This window comes from Cyprinodon tularosa, unplaced genomic scaffold, assembly GCF_016077235.1.
Source record: "Cyprinodon tularosa strain WSP-4 unplaced genomic scaffold, ASM1607723v1 ctg303, whole genome shotgun sequence".
Lineage (NCBI taxonomy): Eukaryota > Metazoa > Chordata > Actinopteri > Cyprinodontiformes > Cyprinodontidae > Cyprinodon > Cyprinodon tularosa.
In genome coordinates, this window is record NW_024039012.1 from 652,527 (window position 1) to 670,785 (window position 18,259).

At 37.0% G+C, this 18,259-nt stretch overlaps 1 protein-coding gene across 1 annotated transcript; it reads right to left on the reverse strand.

The window, feature by feature from the left end:
• Nucleotides 1-349: 349 nt before the first annotated feature.
• Nucleotides 350-4,317, reverse strand: LOC119787834. Its single transcript, XM_038291876.1, has 2 exons — nt 523-4,317; nt 350-457 (listed from the first exon to the last, which is right to left on the reverse strand). Exon 1 carries the CDS (start codon nt 4,299-4,301, stop codon nt 996-998), a length of 3,306 nt encoding a protein of 1,101 aa, XP_038147804.1. The 5' UTR covers nt 4,302-4,317; the 3' UTR covers nt 350-457; nt 523-995.
• Nucleotides 4,318-18,259: the final 13,942 nt, after the last annotated feature.

An 18,259-nucleotide genomic window follows, 5' to 3' on the forward strand; every position in this document is an offset into this window, starting at 1 on the left:
TTACATAGCTGCAGTTGTTGCTGTTGATTATTTTTGCTCGGTTTCCTTCACACTTTTTTGAAAGAAGCATTTACTTATCTGCCTTCAAATAGCTATGATCTTAAATGACATTGTTTTATTATGTGCTTGGTTTCCATTCTACTCTTTTGCAGTCCTCTTACAAGACTTAAAAAAAATTATGAGAATTTTCTTTTCATTCATCTTAAACCTGTTTTATAAGTGTGTTTCCTAGTAGGAGATTTTCTTTAATTCCTTCTGTCTTCCTGTAGTTCTTGTCAATTTTGCACAAAAGGAATCAGAACCAAAGTAGATATTTAAGGTTTTTAGAGGAATGCACAAAAAGATGTGTGTAGCAGCTCCCCAGCAGTGAATGAAATTTCAGCGGTCTCGACAGGTGATTTTCAATGTTTATTTTCTTTGATGCGGATCATCTCAGTCATCAATGTCACCGTGAAAACTAAACAAATACAAATATTAGAATATAAACATAAACTTACAACACACAAACAAAATAAAATGTACCTCGCTGCTTTCACCAGGGAACGCTAAGAATCACAATGCAAGCACGGCTCTGAGGGTTATTGTCGGCATACATTGATACAGCGGCCTTTATAGGGCCTGTCCTCATTAAGCTGCGGCAGCCCGTGAGGTACATAACAAAGGAAATTTTACAACATGCAAATACAATAAACAAAACACAATACAAAACAGTGGTAATCAAAACAGACAAATATAATCAAACAATCTGCAATCCTATAAATAATTTACAATAAATATATCCTATAAATAATTAAATATAAATAATTTACAATAAATATATCCTATAAATAGTTAAATATAAATAGTTTACAAGTTTAAATAGTTAAAGAAACTTAATTTTAATTGTTAACTACCCATTACACTCCCACCAATAATGCATGAACTATTACCCCACAATCATGCATTATTTTAAACCATGCAGATTATTTAAACATATTCGTCTGTGTACATTACGTTTAAATGTCACTTTCTAATAACACTACCAATTTTTGCACCGGTCTTTCTATTACTGAGCTCTTTGAGATAATATCCCTTCCAGATCTCTGTTCTCCTGTTCTCACCTTCACTCTTCGAACCAAACCATCACCATCAACCATCGTTTCCACAACACGACCCAATAGCCACCTATTTCTTGGGAGAAAATCTTCTTTGACTATTACAACATCATTTACCTTTATATTGCGCCGAATTACATGCCACTTTTGTCTAATGGAAATATTCTGGAGGTATTCCCTCTTCCATCGACTCCAAAACTGTTCGACCAGAAACTGTACCCGGCGCCAACGTTTTGAGGAATAAATATCTTCCCTCACAAATGTTCCTGCAGGAGGCAAGGCAGACTCAGATTTCATTTGAAGCAGATGATTAGGTGTTAAAGGTTCAAGAGAAGCTGGGTCATTTATTCCCTTTAATGTTAAAGGACGACTATTAATTATAGCCATGGCTTCATAAAGGAAAGTTCTTAATGAAGCATCATCAAGTTTTCCTACATTTTGAGAGAGTGTAAAGGCCAACACATTTCGGATGGTGCGTATTTGACGCTCCCAAACACCACCAGCATGACTTGCTGATGGAGCATTAAAAATAAACTCACATTGGTTTTCTGCTAGAAAAGACTCCAGATATTTAGGGTCACACCGTTTTAACTCATTTTGGGCTCCAACAAAATTTCTTCCTTGATCACAATATATCTGGCTAACAGCTCCTCTCAAACTAATGAAACAACGCAGGCCATTAAGAAAGGAATCTGTGGACAAATCATCCAACATTTCAATGTGAACAGCTCTCGAATAGAGGCAGGTGAACACCAACCCATACCTCTTGTATTCCTTGCGATTTCTTTTAACAACAAAAGGACCAAAACAGTCCATTCCACAGTAGGTAAATGGTGCAGATGCCTCCAAGCGTTGCTTTGGAAGCTCAGCCATAAGCTGTTCTTCCTCTGGTCGTCTGAGCTTCCTGCACTGCACACATTTATGAATCATCTGAGCCACCAACCTGCTGCAGCCAATAATCCAAAACCCCTTTATTCTGAGCTGCATTTGGGTTTGACCTCTGCCTTGATGGCATACCTGAGTGTGACAGTAGGACAGAATAAGATGAGTGATATGGCTGTTTCTTGGCAAAATCAGTGGATGTTTAAAATCTTCACTAAGAGATGAATGTTTTAATCGTCCACCAACCCGCAACAAACCATCTTCCACAAATGGATTTAAATGGAACAGAGGGCTGGAACGTGGAAGGATGTTTCCTCCTTTTAACAGCTTCATCTCTGAGCCAAAGGCCTGGTTTTGTACAAGTTTCACTACTGATTTCATAGCATCTTCACGTTCTTTAACACTCACCACATTTGAATAACATTTGTTTCTGTGTCCAAGTCTTTTGATTCTGGCTATTACTTTAATCAGTGTTGACCAGGATGAAAATCTAGTGAAACGTTCCAGAAAATCTGCAGTCTCATCTGTTGTAGTCGCAAATGTCTGAACAGTTTTAACCTCTGGGTCACCGACTAACAGATTAGGGCTGGATTTAAATTCCCTTTTTATCTCCCTTTTCCACAAAAATTCAGGACCCGTTAGCCAGTTGGTGGTTAAAATCTCAGAGGCACACAGTCCTCTAGACGCATGATCTGCAGGATTTTCAGTGGTGTCAACATGATTCCATTGATTTGGATTTGTGTTCTCTCTGATTATCTGGACTCGATTTGCCACAAATACATGAAACCGCCGTGCTTCATTATTAATATATGACAACACTACTTGTGAATCTGTCCAGAAAAACTCTGCATCTATCTTCATATCAAGCTCTGATTTTAACAGCATACTCAACCTAGCAGCAACCACTGCAGCTGAAAGCTCGAGACGAGGAATGGTTGTGATCTTCAAAGGAGCCACTCTGGCTTTAGCCATGATCAAAACACAATGGATTTCACCTTTGTCATTCTCAAACCTGAGATAGGAGCATGCACCGTATGCTAGGCTGCTAGCATCTGAGAAGTGATGTAGTTCTGTTTTAACAATGTTTCCAAATCCTTGTGGATGATAACATCTTTGTATCATTAATCCTTCCACATCCTGAAGGCTGAACTTCCACTTCTCCCACCGTACTTGCAAGTCCTCAGGCAAAGTGTCATCCCACCCAATACTTCTTCGGCACAGATCTTGCAAAATGCATTTTCCATTCATAATGAATGGTGAAATAAATCCCAATGGATCATACAGAGAGGCTATTACTGACAAAATGCCACGGCGTGAATCAGGTTTATCTCTTAGATCAATATGAAAACCCAAGCAGTCAGTTTTGACATGCCATCGCATACCTAAGGCATGCTCGGTAAGCGCCAAGTCAGGCTTGAGATCAGCAGAAACCACAGTGGCTCTCTCAGATGGATTCACACAGCCCAGGACTTCAGATCTATTGGAATTAAATTTGTGGAGTCTCAAACCACCTTCTTTGCACAGTTTCTGTGCTTCAGTTATTAATTTGGTGGCATCACTAGCTGTAGGGACACTTATTAACCCATCATCAACATAAAAATTATTTTCCACAAATTCTGCTGCAGCTGGAAACTTTGATTTGTGCTGTTGTGCCAAATATTTCAAACCAAAATTAGCACAGCCTGGAGAGGAGGCAGCACCAAAAAGGTGAACCTTCATTTGATACTCTTTGGGCTCGCTCTCCAAATCTCCTTGCTCCCACCATAAGAACCTGAGGTAACAACGATGCTTTGATGCAACAAAAAACTGGTGGAACATCCTTTCAATGTCACAAATGATAGCAACAGTTTCTTTTCTGAAGCGCAGCAGGATTCCAATTAAAGAGTTTATCAAATCTGGACCAGTCAACAAGGTATCATTTAAAGAGGTACCACAAAATTTAGCTGAGCAGTCAAACACCACTCTTAGCTTATCTGGCTTCTTTGAATGGTACACCCCATGATGAGGTAAGTACCACACACAATCATTGGCATTTGTCTCAGGAGCTAGTTCAGCATCACCACAGCTAATGATGGACTCCATAAATGTTTTGTAATGATTGTAGAACTGATAATTTCTCTTTAACCTTCTCTTCAGATGTTGTAAACGAATTGTAGCCAGCTTCTTATTATTTGGCAACATAGGAGGGCAAGGTGTTTTAAACGGGAGGGGCATCTCCAAATGGCCATCATCTTTCTGTGTAATATTTTCACTCAGAAGCTGTAGAAACCGAATGTCATCTTGAGAAACACATTTTCCTTCTGGGCCCTTTTCATTAAAATCCATCTCCAGAGCCTTTAAAACATCAGAGGTTAATGGAGCTGGCATTTCTTTTACCATCACTCTGTGTACAAATCTTTGGTTACCTTGCCGATCTAAATGTGGATTAGCTGCCCCAATGATACTCCAACCCAGAGCAGTTTTCTGAGCAAAGGGTTCATTTTCCCCACCAACAACAACTTCCAAAGGAGCCAAGGCAGAAGGACAGTCAAACCCAATTAGTAAACCTACTTCACAATCTTGTAAAGCAGGCATTTTTCCAGCCAGATGTTTAAGGTGAGGCCACTGTAATGCTGTACTTCTACTTGGTATACAAGATGTATCAACAGGAATGAAGTCCCGTGTGTATGCTTGCCCCAATCTTATACAATTATCAGAGAAAAAGCTCCGAATCTGCAAGTCAGACACAATTTCACTTGAAACAGGTGCATCAACAGAAACCATAGTACTAAGTTTTAACTGTACTGGTTTTGTTTCAACAGTCAAGTTTTTCACAAGATCTTCTAGGACAAAGGAGGAGTCACTCTGAGTATCAAGGAGTGCATAAGTAAGTATTTCCTTCCCAGGATCCTTCACAGAGGACAAAAAAACTGGAACAATACTTGATGTTGCAGAAATGTTTCGGGTGAGTGCATGAGACAAGACACTGCGAGAAACCTGAGGTGTTTCTTCTGAAGAGATGGAACACTGCTGAGCAGCATCCTGAGATCTTACTCTCTCCAGGTGCAAACAAGTAGGATGATGCCGTCTACACTCTCCACAAACATGGCGTGTTTTACAATCTTTCGATAAATGGCCCTTTCTCAAGCATCCAAAACAAAGATGGTTCTGATGTATAAATGACATTTTGTCTTCCATTGATTTAACTGCAAATTTAGGGCATTTAGCAATACTGTGCGACGTGTCTGTACAAACCAAACAAGGCAGTTTAGATTTCAGAACATGAACAGTTTCTTGTTTCTTGAACTCCGTACTGGTACTAAGAGCTTTTGCTTTTCTGGAAAGATCATTTGAAGAAGTTCTAGACTTTAACAAAAATGGAGAAGCAATAGGATTACATGCTATGCGTGCTTCCTTTTTTATGAATCTAGAAAAACATTCAAAAGATGGATATTCCCCACATGCATCTAGTACTTCAACAACAACTCTGCTCCATTTACGTACAACCCAATCTGGTAATTTCTTCAACATCTTATGATTCTCTTCACAATCATTTAAGATAGACAGTCCTTTAACTTGAGGCATCGCCTCTTCACAACTTTTCAAAAAGTCTGCAAAATCTCTGAGAGACGATGGATCATTTGGTGCAATCTTAGGCCATGACTTAAGTTAATCCCTAAATGCTTTCTGAATTACAAACGAGTTTCCATATCTCTCCTGAAGAACTGCCCATGCACCTTCATATGCATCTTCAGAACTTCTGTAAAAGAAACCTTCTACAGCCTTTCGGGCTTCTCCAGAGAGATAACTTTTCAGATACAACATTTTTTCTCCAGCAGAGATGGCCTTTGAATCAATTAAAGTTGTAAATGATATCTTAAAGTCCACAAATTTCAAAGGGTCACCTGAGAATATGGCAGGTATAGGAACAGGGAGGCGACTTAAACTTAACGAGCTCGTTAAGGCTTCAGCCAAGTTTACTGCAGAAATCTCAGAGCAAACTTGAGATGGTAAAATAGTTGCAGCCCTTGCAGTCGACTTTCTTGGGTGTTTTAAAGGTTGCATTGACTTAACTTCAGGCTCAAAATCAAGATTTTCCCTTTCAACACCATCCTCAAGTCTGCTGTAAACATCAACCCGAGCTGCAGCCATTTTAACTTCCATATCAGTCTCCATTACCTTTAACTTGCTCTTTTCCTCATCAAGTTGCTGCAGCACTTCAGCCTCCTTCTGCTTCATTTCTGCCATAATCTGGGACTCATGACATTTCCACTCACATTCAAGTTTACTGACTTTAGCATGTTGAGCTTCAATCTCCAACATGGATTTAACTTGAACCCTTTTGGCTGCAAGATCAGCTTCTGCAATTACCCGCTCTTGAGAAACTTTGGAACTGGTAGTTGATGAACCATATGCACATGAAGAATTTTCAGTAGAGGCTTCTCCAAAAACAGACTGATATTCATCTCTATTTAAGATTTCTCGCACCCTTTCCTTTTCAACTTCTTGATTAAAATTTTCTTCAACAATACTCCCTTCCAAACGCTTACACACAAGATCATAAATCTCATTTGTTAATATAGTACAGGCATCTAGTTTCTGCACAATATCTGGAGTATTTAAAGAATTACGTTGAAGACACTCATAATTTTGTTTCACTTTATCAAGACTGTTTTGGACTTGCTGATTTATTTCATTCAGATTCTCCTGAGAGCAGAAACCTTTTAATTTCCTCCTGGCTTCCCTGGCAATTTGCTTCCAGGATCCATAAGATTTAAGAAATGCCTTTATCCATTTTGCAGATTCTGCTTCTCTGTACTGCTCTCCCTTTCCAGTTAACTTTCTTGTCCGTGGACCTGAAACCAACTCTTGTCCTTTTGGCTTTACATCAGAGCACACATCTTCAGTAGAAAGTCCTTTTACACTTGGCAGTGACATCTTAACCCTTTACAATGACTTAAACCTTACAGTGAAATTAAACCCATAAATTTTTTTTTTTTTTTTTTTTCATTTATTTTTATTTTTTATTATTATTATTATTTTTTTTTTTCTTCCTCTTAATTAGTCCAGTTACCTTTTAAATAATTCGGCGTAATTTCACAAACGCCAATAAAAGTCAGGTGACGTCATCTTCAAGTTGTTTCCGTGTTTGATAAGTCAATTTCTCACCAAGCCAGCGATCATCTGTTGGATTCAGTTTCTGAAGCAAACTTGGATCCACCGCGAAGACAACTCCTCATGGAGGCGTTGACTCTGATGCTGCGTCAAACTTCGGCCGATGTCAGATCCAGAATTCTCGCCGTCAATGGATGTCCAGACGCACAGAAGCTACGAGTTTTCACTGTAGCAGCTCCCCAGCAGTGAATGAAATTTCAGCGGTCTCGACAGGTGATTTTCAATGTTTATTTTCTTTGATGCGGATCATCTCAGTCATCAATGTCACCGTGAAAACTAAACAAATACAAATATTAGAATATAAACATAAACTTACAACACACAAACAAAATAAAACGTACCTCGCTGCTTTCACCAGGGAACGCTAAGAATCACAATGCAAGCACGGCTCTGAGGGTTATTGTCGGCATACATTGATACAGCGGCCTTTATAGGGCCTGTCCTCATTAAGCTGCGGCAGCCCGTGAGGTACATAACAAAGGAAATTTTACAACATGCAAATACAATAAACAAAACACAATACAAAACAGTGGTAATCAAAACAGACAAATATAATCAAACAATCTGCAATCCTATAAATAATTTACAATAAATATATCCTATAAATAATTAAATATAAATAATTTACAATAAATATATCCTATAAATAGTTAAATATAAATAGTTTACAAGTTTAAATAGTTAAAGAAACTTAATTTTAATTGTTAACTACCCATTACAATGTGGGTCTGTAATGTAAGAAGAAAAGAATTTTGAGCTACAAAGTAATGAATCAGTGGCTCTGAATATATATCAATATCACACTTTCTCCATGTTTTTTTTTGTCAAAACCCTGTTATCATTTGGCCCTATGATTGACAGGGAACCTGTTCAGAATGCACTTTGATTCTCAATTCAGCCTCTCGGTGGTGGAGAGACAGATCCTTCCTCCTTACTCTGTGTAGAAAGTAAATTTGCTTCACATAACCATCAACCATGAACCTCATATGTGCATGTTGGTCTTAAGTAATCTCTGGGATTTAAAATCATTTGGGCTGCTTGGTTAGTGGATTATCCAATGAGCACAAACAGATTTTTAAGCAGAAAAGTAAAGGATCATATTTCAGCTTCTTACGAAGTCATTATAAGCTTCTCCCTCTCTCATCATTATTGTTCCATTTTTCTTGCATATCCTGTGTTTCCTGATATATCTCTGACTCTATAAGTGATACACGTTTTCCTCTCCGTCTGAAAACCAAAGGTCTAAATTTGTCTCTTTGTCTTTGAGTTTGAACCCTGTCCAAAAACTCTGACGTCTACAGCCTCTAAAGAATATTGCCCTGTCAGTCCCTGAGACAGTTGGCCAGATATTTATTATCAGCAAGCACACAAACACAAATTAGTTGTCCAATGCATCTGAAGACCACTTTTCATGAGAACTTTGAGGTAAAAGGATGTTGCAACATGGCTGTTGCAACGTAAGGTAATAACAGTATAAATAAGGTTAGGCATAAGGAATTTTGCATGAGAAAATACATTTTTAAAAAACATTATGACATTATAAAAACTATTAAAACAATATAAGTTAATTCACTCAATAAAAAAAGAAAAATCAAAATATGCCTCACTTAGGTATATACTTAGTTTTATGTATTTTCCAGGTTTGTTTTGTTTGACTTAATAGTTTATAACTCAATAAAAAAATAATAAGAAGAAGAAATCTCATTAGTTTGTGTATCTTTTTACCAAAGTATATTCATACCTTTCTGAGAGAAAATTATACATTGAAATGTTGTAATATTCATATTGACTTACAAATGATATTTTCTTCTTTTGCCAGTGCTGTTGGTGAAGGGATATACGGTAATATTATTTCAACCAACATATATTTTAATAACATTAACAACAATTATGGTAAAACTAATTTTAAGAAAACACGGTGGAGGGGAAAATTCATAAACATGGTTTGTCAAATTTTGGCTCTTACAATATTTCACTTTCTGAAATTATATTCTTTTACAATTATGGTAAAAACTTCAATATGTTATAAAAAAAACTTTCAAATAATTATTCTAATAATCTCTTAATACCCTGTTGCAGCAAATGTTAAAATGTCATCCTCATTAATGTTCTTGGAATGTTAATTTCAAACAGTTTTGCTATAGAACGGCAGCACCTGTCCTATGATTGGTCCCCACAGGAGGTGGGCTAATCTTGTGATCATTATAAGATTTCATCCAGAGGCTAATTTTGGTGAGGCATTTCATCCTGTCACAAACAAATAATCACGATGAAATCTGCCACTTGGAGGTTAACAAAGACAGGAAGATTAAATAATACATTCATCACATTCTGAGAGGCCCAGGGCCAAGTTCATGTCAAACCCATAACGAGCAAAGTATCCTCAGCCTAGCTCATTTCCCCACACGCACGTCACTCTCTGCTGGAAATCTGCGCAGAGGATGTATTGATCTTACTGCCGCTTCCTTTCTCACAAGCTCACAAACAGAGTCCAAGTATCACAGGCAGTGCTGCAAAACAACCTCACCCCCCACCTCTAAGCCCCATAAAACAAAATAATAAACTTGCCGCTTGCCAAAACAATCCAAGTACCTTTGTCTGTACAAAGACTTTTTGTGTGCGTGCAGCTTGTCTGCTAATGCACGGTTATTTGCTTCCTGTCACTTCAGTGGATGAAAATAGCTCTCTTTTCATATGTCCTGTTGGCTAAGAAAAGTTTAACTGGCCCCAGTGATGATGCAACATCAGTTTTTTTTATATTCTTTGTTGTCAAACAAAAGATGACTGAATCATACTCAAACAAATTGAGACAATTTGGAGAAGAAAAAAAAAGAAATGCACATCAAGAAATCTGATCTATTCCGGTATGTGGTGCATAATTGCAGTTGTGGAGCATAATTAAAATGAAAATCACACACAACCAGATTTTGAATTGATAGAAGTAGACATCAACAATCAGCATCATACCCGCAGTAACTCCAGGTTGATTAAATAAAAACAAAGATTAGCTTAGCAGAAAGAAAACATTTCAGAGCCATTTTTGTCGCATCTTGAAACAACTCAACCCTAAAAATGCATGGATGTACATGCATATAAGCTTGTCTGCCGGGCTGTGTCTTTCCTGGACAGGGCCATCTGTGGCACTGGTTGCAGTTGCATTTTGTATCTCGGCATCTTTCTGTATGTCTGCCTCTGTGTCCTCGAACCCCAGTCGACCTTGGCAGATGGCCGATCTCGCTGATTCTGGTTGTGCTGAAGCTTTTCCTGTTAAAAGGGAGTTTTCCTCCCCACTGTTGCTACAATCATGGTTGGTGTGAGGGACTGCTGAAGGGTCAATGAGTCAATGCAATCAGCTGGTTTTCCTTAAATAGAAAACTCTGGACCAATTTGACTGTATGATCTGGTTGAATAGTGTCTGTAAAGTACCTTTAGATGATATATATTGTAAAAAGAAGCTTAAGCAAATTAAATCTAGTAGACCTCACCTTCACCTTAACAACCTGCAATGACCCTTGTTCAGCTCCAGCCAATAAACTTACAAGCGAACTTTTACCGACCTTCACCCCACTGCCTCCCTCACTCTCAAACTATTCTCAGTCCAACCCACAGTCTGGCTTATTCCACCACCAGTGTCCAGGCCCCCATGGGGAAGATTACTCTAATCCTTTTCCAGGTTACTCATCCAAGCCAATGTTGATTCACAGCTTCAAATCTCCTGCCACCGCCCAAGCACCAAAGAACTTATTTTATTTATGTCTTAATTTCTTCAAACCTCAGACGGCATCAACAGATGGGCACTCACACTTAGCTTGGTTCTGCTGGAGGATTCCTCCTGTTAAAACTGAGTTTTCCTCTCCACTGTCTCTACATGCATGCTCAGTGCGAGGGATTGCAGACAGTCAATGAGTCCACGAAATCAGCTGCTTTTTCTTAGATAGAAATATTTTTGAAGAATAGGATTGTGTTACCTGTATAAATAAATTGAATAATTTTGTAATTGCATCTTCTCTCTGTGTGAGTCTCTCCAGGTTGAATGGGTCCTATACAGTATAAATAAACTGAATTGAATTTGAACATGTATATATTAATAAATAAAACAAGCCTGATGGAGCTCCGTAACTAAAATGTTATTGATCAATACTTTTATGCAATAACTGAAATTAGGTGTTTTCTGTAAAGTTCAAAATTCTGCACCTGTTGACAGGTAAGTTGGTTCACTGTTTATGAGTAAGATACTTTGATTTGTCTGGTTCACTTTGTTTGGTCGAGTAATTTTTTTAAATAAATTTCTAAATCATTATTTTATTTTACTAAATTATAATTTAGTACATTTTTTTAGTAATACTTTTTCAGGTTTATGTTACTTGAATTACTATTGTGAATTCATCATTATTTTTTATGGGAGGATATGCACAAGTTGAAGCACAACTGTAAAATTATTAAACATTTAAAAGATAAATCATATTTTCTTAAATATTTTCTGACACAAATATATATTTTTTAGAAATCAATAATCAAAATGTGGGAAAGTTATAAAAATAAATGAAGTGCTAACTTATTATCTCAAACCACAGGCTGAGAATGCTGACAAATCAAAGCATTTTTCTAATGGCAAAATAACAGATTGATTTTTAGAAAATGTCTGATTATTTTTCTGTCACCTACAAGCAACACAAAACAAGACTTCAATAACATTGTTACTTCTTTTAAAGATTTTGTTTTGCAGAAAAGGTGTTAAGGTTTATGAAAGTCAGTAAAGAGGAAGAGCAGAACACCTCAAAAAATAAAGATTCAGTTTAGCACAATTATTTTTCACAAAGAATTTAAAAACATAATAATTCAGCATAATACAGTTTATAGCTGTGCTACTCAAGCAGTTGGTTAAAGTAGTTGACAACATAAACAGACTGAGGCAAGCACTGCCATTGATTTTATGTAGAAGTTCAGCTTTTTACACTGATTTCTAATTTTAGTGTCCTTTTTTTTTTTGCTTATTTATTAATAAAACATGTGCTGATGTCATGGGATTGCAATCAATTAATCACCATCTTCTTTTACTCCCCTTTATGCTTTCCCTGTTACATTTAGCTGTTATCGTTTTTACTCAGTCTTTGAGACAAATTGATTAGCTTAAAGAACTTTCCCTTGACAACATCTTTTGAGGCCAAATGACATGTTGGAAAATAATCAAGTGTAATGCAATTGCAGAGTCTGATCTCCCCATTTAAGCCATTCAAACTACTAACAACATATCCTTCACACTGGCTACCAAATGGTTGCTCCTGAACCCAACTTTATGTAGGGATTCTAAATAATTTCCACCATGCACCACATTCGCATTCAGTATAAATTCACCTTTATAAAAATTAAACTTTCAGCTGCTTCCTTTCATTAGACTCATATTTTATCAAACCACTGGACATTTCACTGACATAAAAGTTTCTGGTGACAGAATTGATGGGGAAAACATGGGATTATCAAGGCTGGTTAGATTGGCTCTCTGCACGGATCGTGTTTCTATTAAACACATGAAAACTCAGGCAACACAGAAGGAGCTTTTTTTTTCTTTGTTTTCTTTGCAATCAGCCATGCGGCGTCTAATTGTTTGTGCTCAAACAGGAAATCTGCCTATTATTTGCTCCCCACCAATATTACCCTTTTTGTTGTGCCTCCAGCTGGACAGCCCTGATCTAAAGATATTTGGGAGTGAACCAACTTAACTGTGACATCATCAGGTCTATCATAATCAGAGCAGAGTTCACTTACCAATTCTATCAACTAAAAATTCCTGAACAATTAGAACAATTCAAACTTGGTGTAATAAGGAGGCACAGTATGCGTGCTCTCCACCATCGTAACTAATGACTTCTGCATTTGCTGTCTCCTGTTTATAGCAGTCATCAGGACAAACAATGATCCAGTGGAAAGTTACCAGGGGATCAAGGGGGAACTTATTTTATCTCTTCCTTGGTAGTGTTTATTAATACATTTAATTTGAAAATCTGACTCCTTGTGGACATAAATAGCAACTGCATTTTTTTTTTGTGTCATTTTAACAAGTTGTGACATAGATGCATTATTTGCTCTGTCATGTTTATATTTTTTCCCCCAAAGATAAGATAACATACCATAAGATGCTTTATTTAATCAATATACAAAGAGGACAAATATATCAAAATTATGCAGATCAGATGGAGGGCCATAGCTGATTATATTATTATATCAGTTTTAATGTTTGCACAGGTTTTTGTATTTTATTTGGGTTATACATTTGGCATCAGAATAGCTATATTAATAATAGTGGAAAGTAGATATTTGTCATAAGACACATTTCTGTTACAGATACTGCATGTATCTAGAATACACATTTCTGTTACAGATACTGCATGTATCTAGAATACTTTTTTGTTTTCAGAAATTAAACCCAGACAATTCCTGAAACTTGACTCTTACAGAAGCAGAGTGGGACTTAAAGGGTGAAGGAAAAGTAGATGCTTCCTCTGTTACATTCTTCTCTTTTTATGAACAGCACTTAAAGTCACCAATGTTGAACTTGTCCATTTTAAACCTGTGCTAATGATAAACTAAAACCTCTATTAAATAAACAATGCCGTTCTAGGAAATGTGTTATCTTTGCAAACCTATATTTCTTAATGCAGTGAGCACATTCTCTGCAGATATAAATAATTTTTTTCAAGAGTCAGAAGTTCTTTAATGTTAAACCAAATTCCACTTTTTGAAGTTATTGGACTCACATACTTGTTGTGTTTATCACAGTAAAGCCCAATTAAGAAGAGCAAGAAGGCCACATTTCATCAGCCCACAGTATAGAGTTAAAGACAGACTGATCGCTTTTATCTAAAAACTTTGAGCTATTTTAATTGTATCCATTATATAAAATACTATTTTCAGGTGCAGCTCCAGTATCCCTTAATTATGCACAGATAATTGAGAATTCTAGTGTTTATAGAGCTATTGAATCTTTCTCTGTACAATAAATAGAGGTTTTAGTGGTGTTTCCTTACAGCATCTCTGTGGCTTACTGTATCATTGGATATGAAACTTTCAAAAATAACTGAAAAGTGGTCAGATTGGTCAACACCAGTTACAGACACTCTAAAACTACATAAACCCATACATATTTTTGATCAAGTGCAAAATATGTTCCTGGTTGTGCGTGATATGATAGGCTCAGTGCAGTAATAAATATCAAAAGATCACGCCACAGGTTCATAACATAACTTTTAATCCAAAATAAAGTAACAACAACTGAAACAGGTGATGTCAGGAAACACAAAAGACAAACTCATGTGATTCAAGATAAGGCTCATCTGCAGAATGGCATGAGCAACAGCAAAGCAACAACACACCCATGAGAGAGGCAGCGGAGAGCCGAGCCAGAGAGCAAACAAGCAGGCCAGAGAGCAGTCGACTAACGAGATGACGCCATTTATCTTCAGTGTCAAATCACCTTTACCTGTACAGAGGAGGAGCAAACAGGGCAGGAACACAAATCAGCTGCCTGGGCAAGTAACAGTGTGTTTACTTTTTTATATGTAACTCTATAGCACTTCTGTCTACAGATTTATCAGTGTGAATGTTAAAGTCTCCTGCAATGCATATAGAGCCATGATCAACATATATCACAAATAAATCATTCAAATCCCTGAAAAGGTTTAAACTTGGGAAGCCTGAAAGTATTGAAGAACTCAGTTCGAACCAGGCCCTACATGGCTAAATATTCCAAAGAGTCAAATGAAGCTATAAACAATGTCACAAGAAACACTTTGGTAAAATAATAGACTTATTTCAACTTAAATCTGAAAGGGAAAAAGTTAAAAACACTGTGCCCTTTTAATTAGGGCTTACCAGACTCATAACTGCTGTGATTGACAAATCGCCACACGTGACAGTAAAAGGAATGACAGATCTAAATCATTAAGATCAATAAATTGAAATGATTCTTTTAAAATATATTGGTTCATCAAATCATTCTATTCATATATGTATGGTTTTACTGTTAGAATGGAAAATAAATACTTTTTAGCTATATTTAGGGCCAGGGACTCCAATAATCTGTTTCCTAAAATGCATGGACAATAACTGTGTGTTGTGATCTACAAAGTTTAAATGTGTAAATCGTTTGATCTACTGGTAGATTGAGACAGGTTATGAAGAAAAGATGAAGTTCTAAGCCATTAAGACAGATGTCCATCCATCCATCTTCTTCCACTTCATCCTTCAGGGTCACTGTTGGGCTGTTGCCTATCTCCAGCAGTCTATAGGCAATAGGTAGGGTAAATCCTGGACAGGTCACCATTCAATTGCAAAGATGGATGTAATGATGATTTATTAAAAAATAATAATGCGGAATATTTTTTTATAGTTCACTTTATGCAAGTATGTCAAAGTGCTACCACTACGAGTAAAAATATAAAAAATAAAAATGTGAAACTAACAAAATTTCAATTTGGAATATTAAATTACAATCATAAAACCTTGATAAGCTAATTTTGTCTGCTCCTTCATCCCAAGAAGGGTCTCTCAGATCAACAGTAAAGTTATATATTCTAAACAGCTGTATTTATCTCTAACAATAACTGCTGGACTCTTATATTACACACCATTAATAAAATATAACTTTCTGCAGAGCTCATTAAGGAACACTGATTGAAAGAAAAGTTTCACCTACAAGTTAGAGATGGTGCAAGACGGTGCTTTGGGTGATGCTGTTAATCTTCAGCTTTGTGTTTATCCAAACATGCTACAGTATTTAAAATCAGTCATGGTGTTTTTCGTCTCGGTTTAATCACATTAAGTTAGCAGTGTCACTACATTATGTCGATTAAGCTGCAGAACAGGCTTAAACAGAGCATGTTTAAATCAAAGCCTGGTCGTACACTGGAGAATGAGTGAATCAATGGTGCGCAAATCAGTCCTTGGTGGCAGTATCCTGGATGTCTTGTAGGTTTGCAAATCTTGTAAGTCACAAAGCAAACCAATCTATCCAGCTGGTGAGTAAGAGAGTCATTGCCGTCTCTGGTACGTACTACTGATTAAATCTCTCTGTCTTTCTCTAAAGTTGGCTTGGAGATTCGTAATTTAGTCCAAGCTAATGGGCTCTTTGCATGAAGTAACAGATGCTGTACTTGTGTGAGTCGCAGAACTCAGAAGTTCAGTTCCTTCATACAAATAACACAATCCTGAGATTTATTTAGATTGCTTGTCATTCCACCAGAGAATCCTTATTTATTTATTTATTGAAAATTTTTTTTTACATTGTTTATGTAGAACCAATGCAGAGAAGATATCACAGAAAAGTTTAATTAACAGAATTTATGTTTTAACTTTTTTAAGCTACGAAATGGTACCAGAGTCAACTCATGATCCAAAACATCGGTTGAGAATTAAAGCATTTCTACAAAACCATTTAACAAAGGTTGCTATGATACCACAAAAAGCAGCACCAACCAAAGTTGGTTTTGTCCATTTCTAAGTTATGCTCTTTTATATATATATATATATATATATATATATATATATATATATATATATATATATATATATATATATATATATATATATATATATATATATATATATATATATATATTTATATATATATATATATATATAAAAGATAATAAAATTTCTATAGAAGATCTGTAGAAAACCCAATATTGGTTGATCAAGGACCCAAACTGGGGCAACAGTTTCAACTTTGAGAATGAATTGTTTGTATAACTGAGGAGACATATTTGTGTTTATAATCATTATTAAAAAGTGCTAAAGAGTGAATGACTAAATGACTAGTGGTTAGAACAGGGCTCCTTCGTTCTTGGAAGGCTGCCAGTTTCCTTCTTCTTGTCCCAAAGACTCCAATTCTGAGTCCCTGAATAAGAACCTCAGGCTCAGAATGATCCCTGAGCCACGCACAGTGGTAGTCCACTCTTCCCTAAGGAAAAGGTTAAATACAGAGGACAAGTGTCACACATTTTAATCACAAACAAGGATTACTAATAAAATGAGTAGATACTAGAGGCAGGCATAAACTCTAGAATTTGGCCTCTTAAAGTTGAATTAACACCCCACTCAAAGAACAGAGCTTTTAATTGCATTGTGGGTATTCCAGGCACCATATTCTGAGAAGAATATAATACTCCAGGAACTAAAAAGTGAAAACCGTTGTTTTATTTTGCAAGCTGACAACTTCACACATTGGATTGATGGAGAGCACTTAAGGGTTCCACTTTTTAATGATGCTGTTAAAAGGCAAAGCTGCTGTAACCTTAGCTCAGATTTTCTCTAAGCAGTGTTCAGCCAAGCAACGCCTCTCTTGGCTATTCTAAATCAAGGAAACCCAAAGCCCCAAGAGGCTTGTTGCCTAAATGAAAACCAAGTAGTGATTTATTTGCTGTCCTAATGAGCTTTAATAAAAAAAAGTGGGATCTATATAGTCTGTATAATTGACACCACTTCCACTACCCCATCTCTTGCTTACACACACTGCCTCAGTGGCAGCAGGATCCCATTGGCTATCCAGTTACAACCTGGCTGGCCAGGGGTTCGCATTAGTGGCGTAGGAGAGCTGTGAACAGGGAGTATCACATGCTGTAATATGGAAATTCCTCTGTAATGCAGAGGCTGCGGGATCGAGCGATCACTTAACTCATGTTGGTTGACTCACTATTACTGGTTTGCCAAAGTGTGAGGAGGAAAGGATGAATCTAAGCTCAAAATGGTAGTTTGAATGAGGCATCCATGTATGTGTTTTATGTGTAGATGGGGGGAAAAGGGTCTGAGGTCGGTTTTAAGGTTCTAGTTTCATGCAATCCAGGGAACAGATCATTAAGAAAGAGCGCAGCGCCCAGTAAGAACTCACTCCCACTCTGGTGTCCACATGACCTAACCCAGACGCTGATTTGTGGCTCCTGACATTTTAATTCATTGGAAAACACCAGTCAGGACCCAGGAGTTAAGTAAGTCCATTAACACTATGCAGAAGTAATGCTTTCCAGTGTTGTGCCAGCCATGCCACCCAGCATGATGAAGTACGGAGACGCAGGGATTTCACAGCGGGTGAATATTTCCTGGAGGTTCTGCACTGAAACTGTTGCCAAAGAAGACTG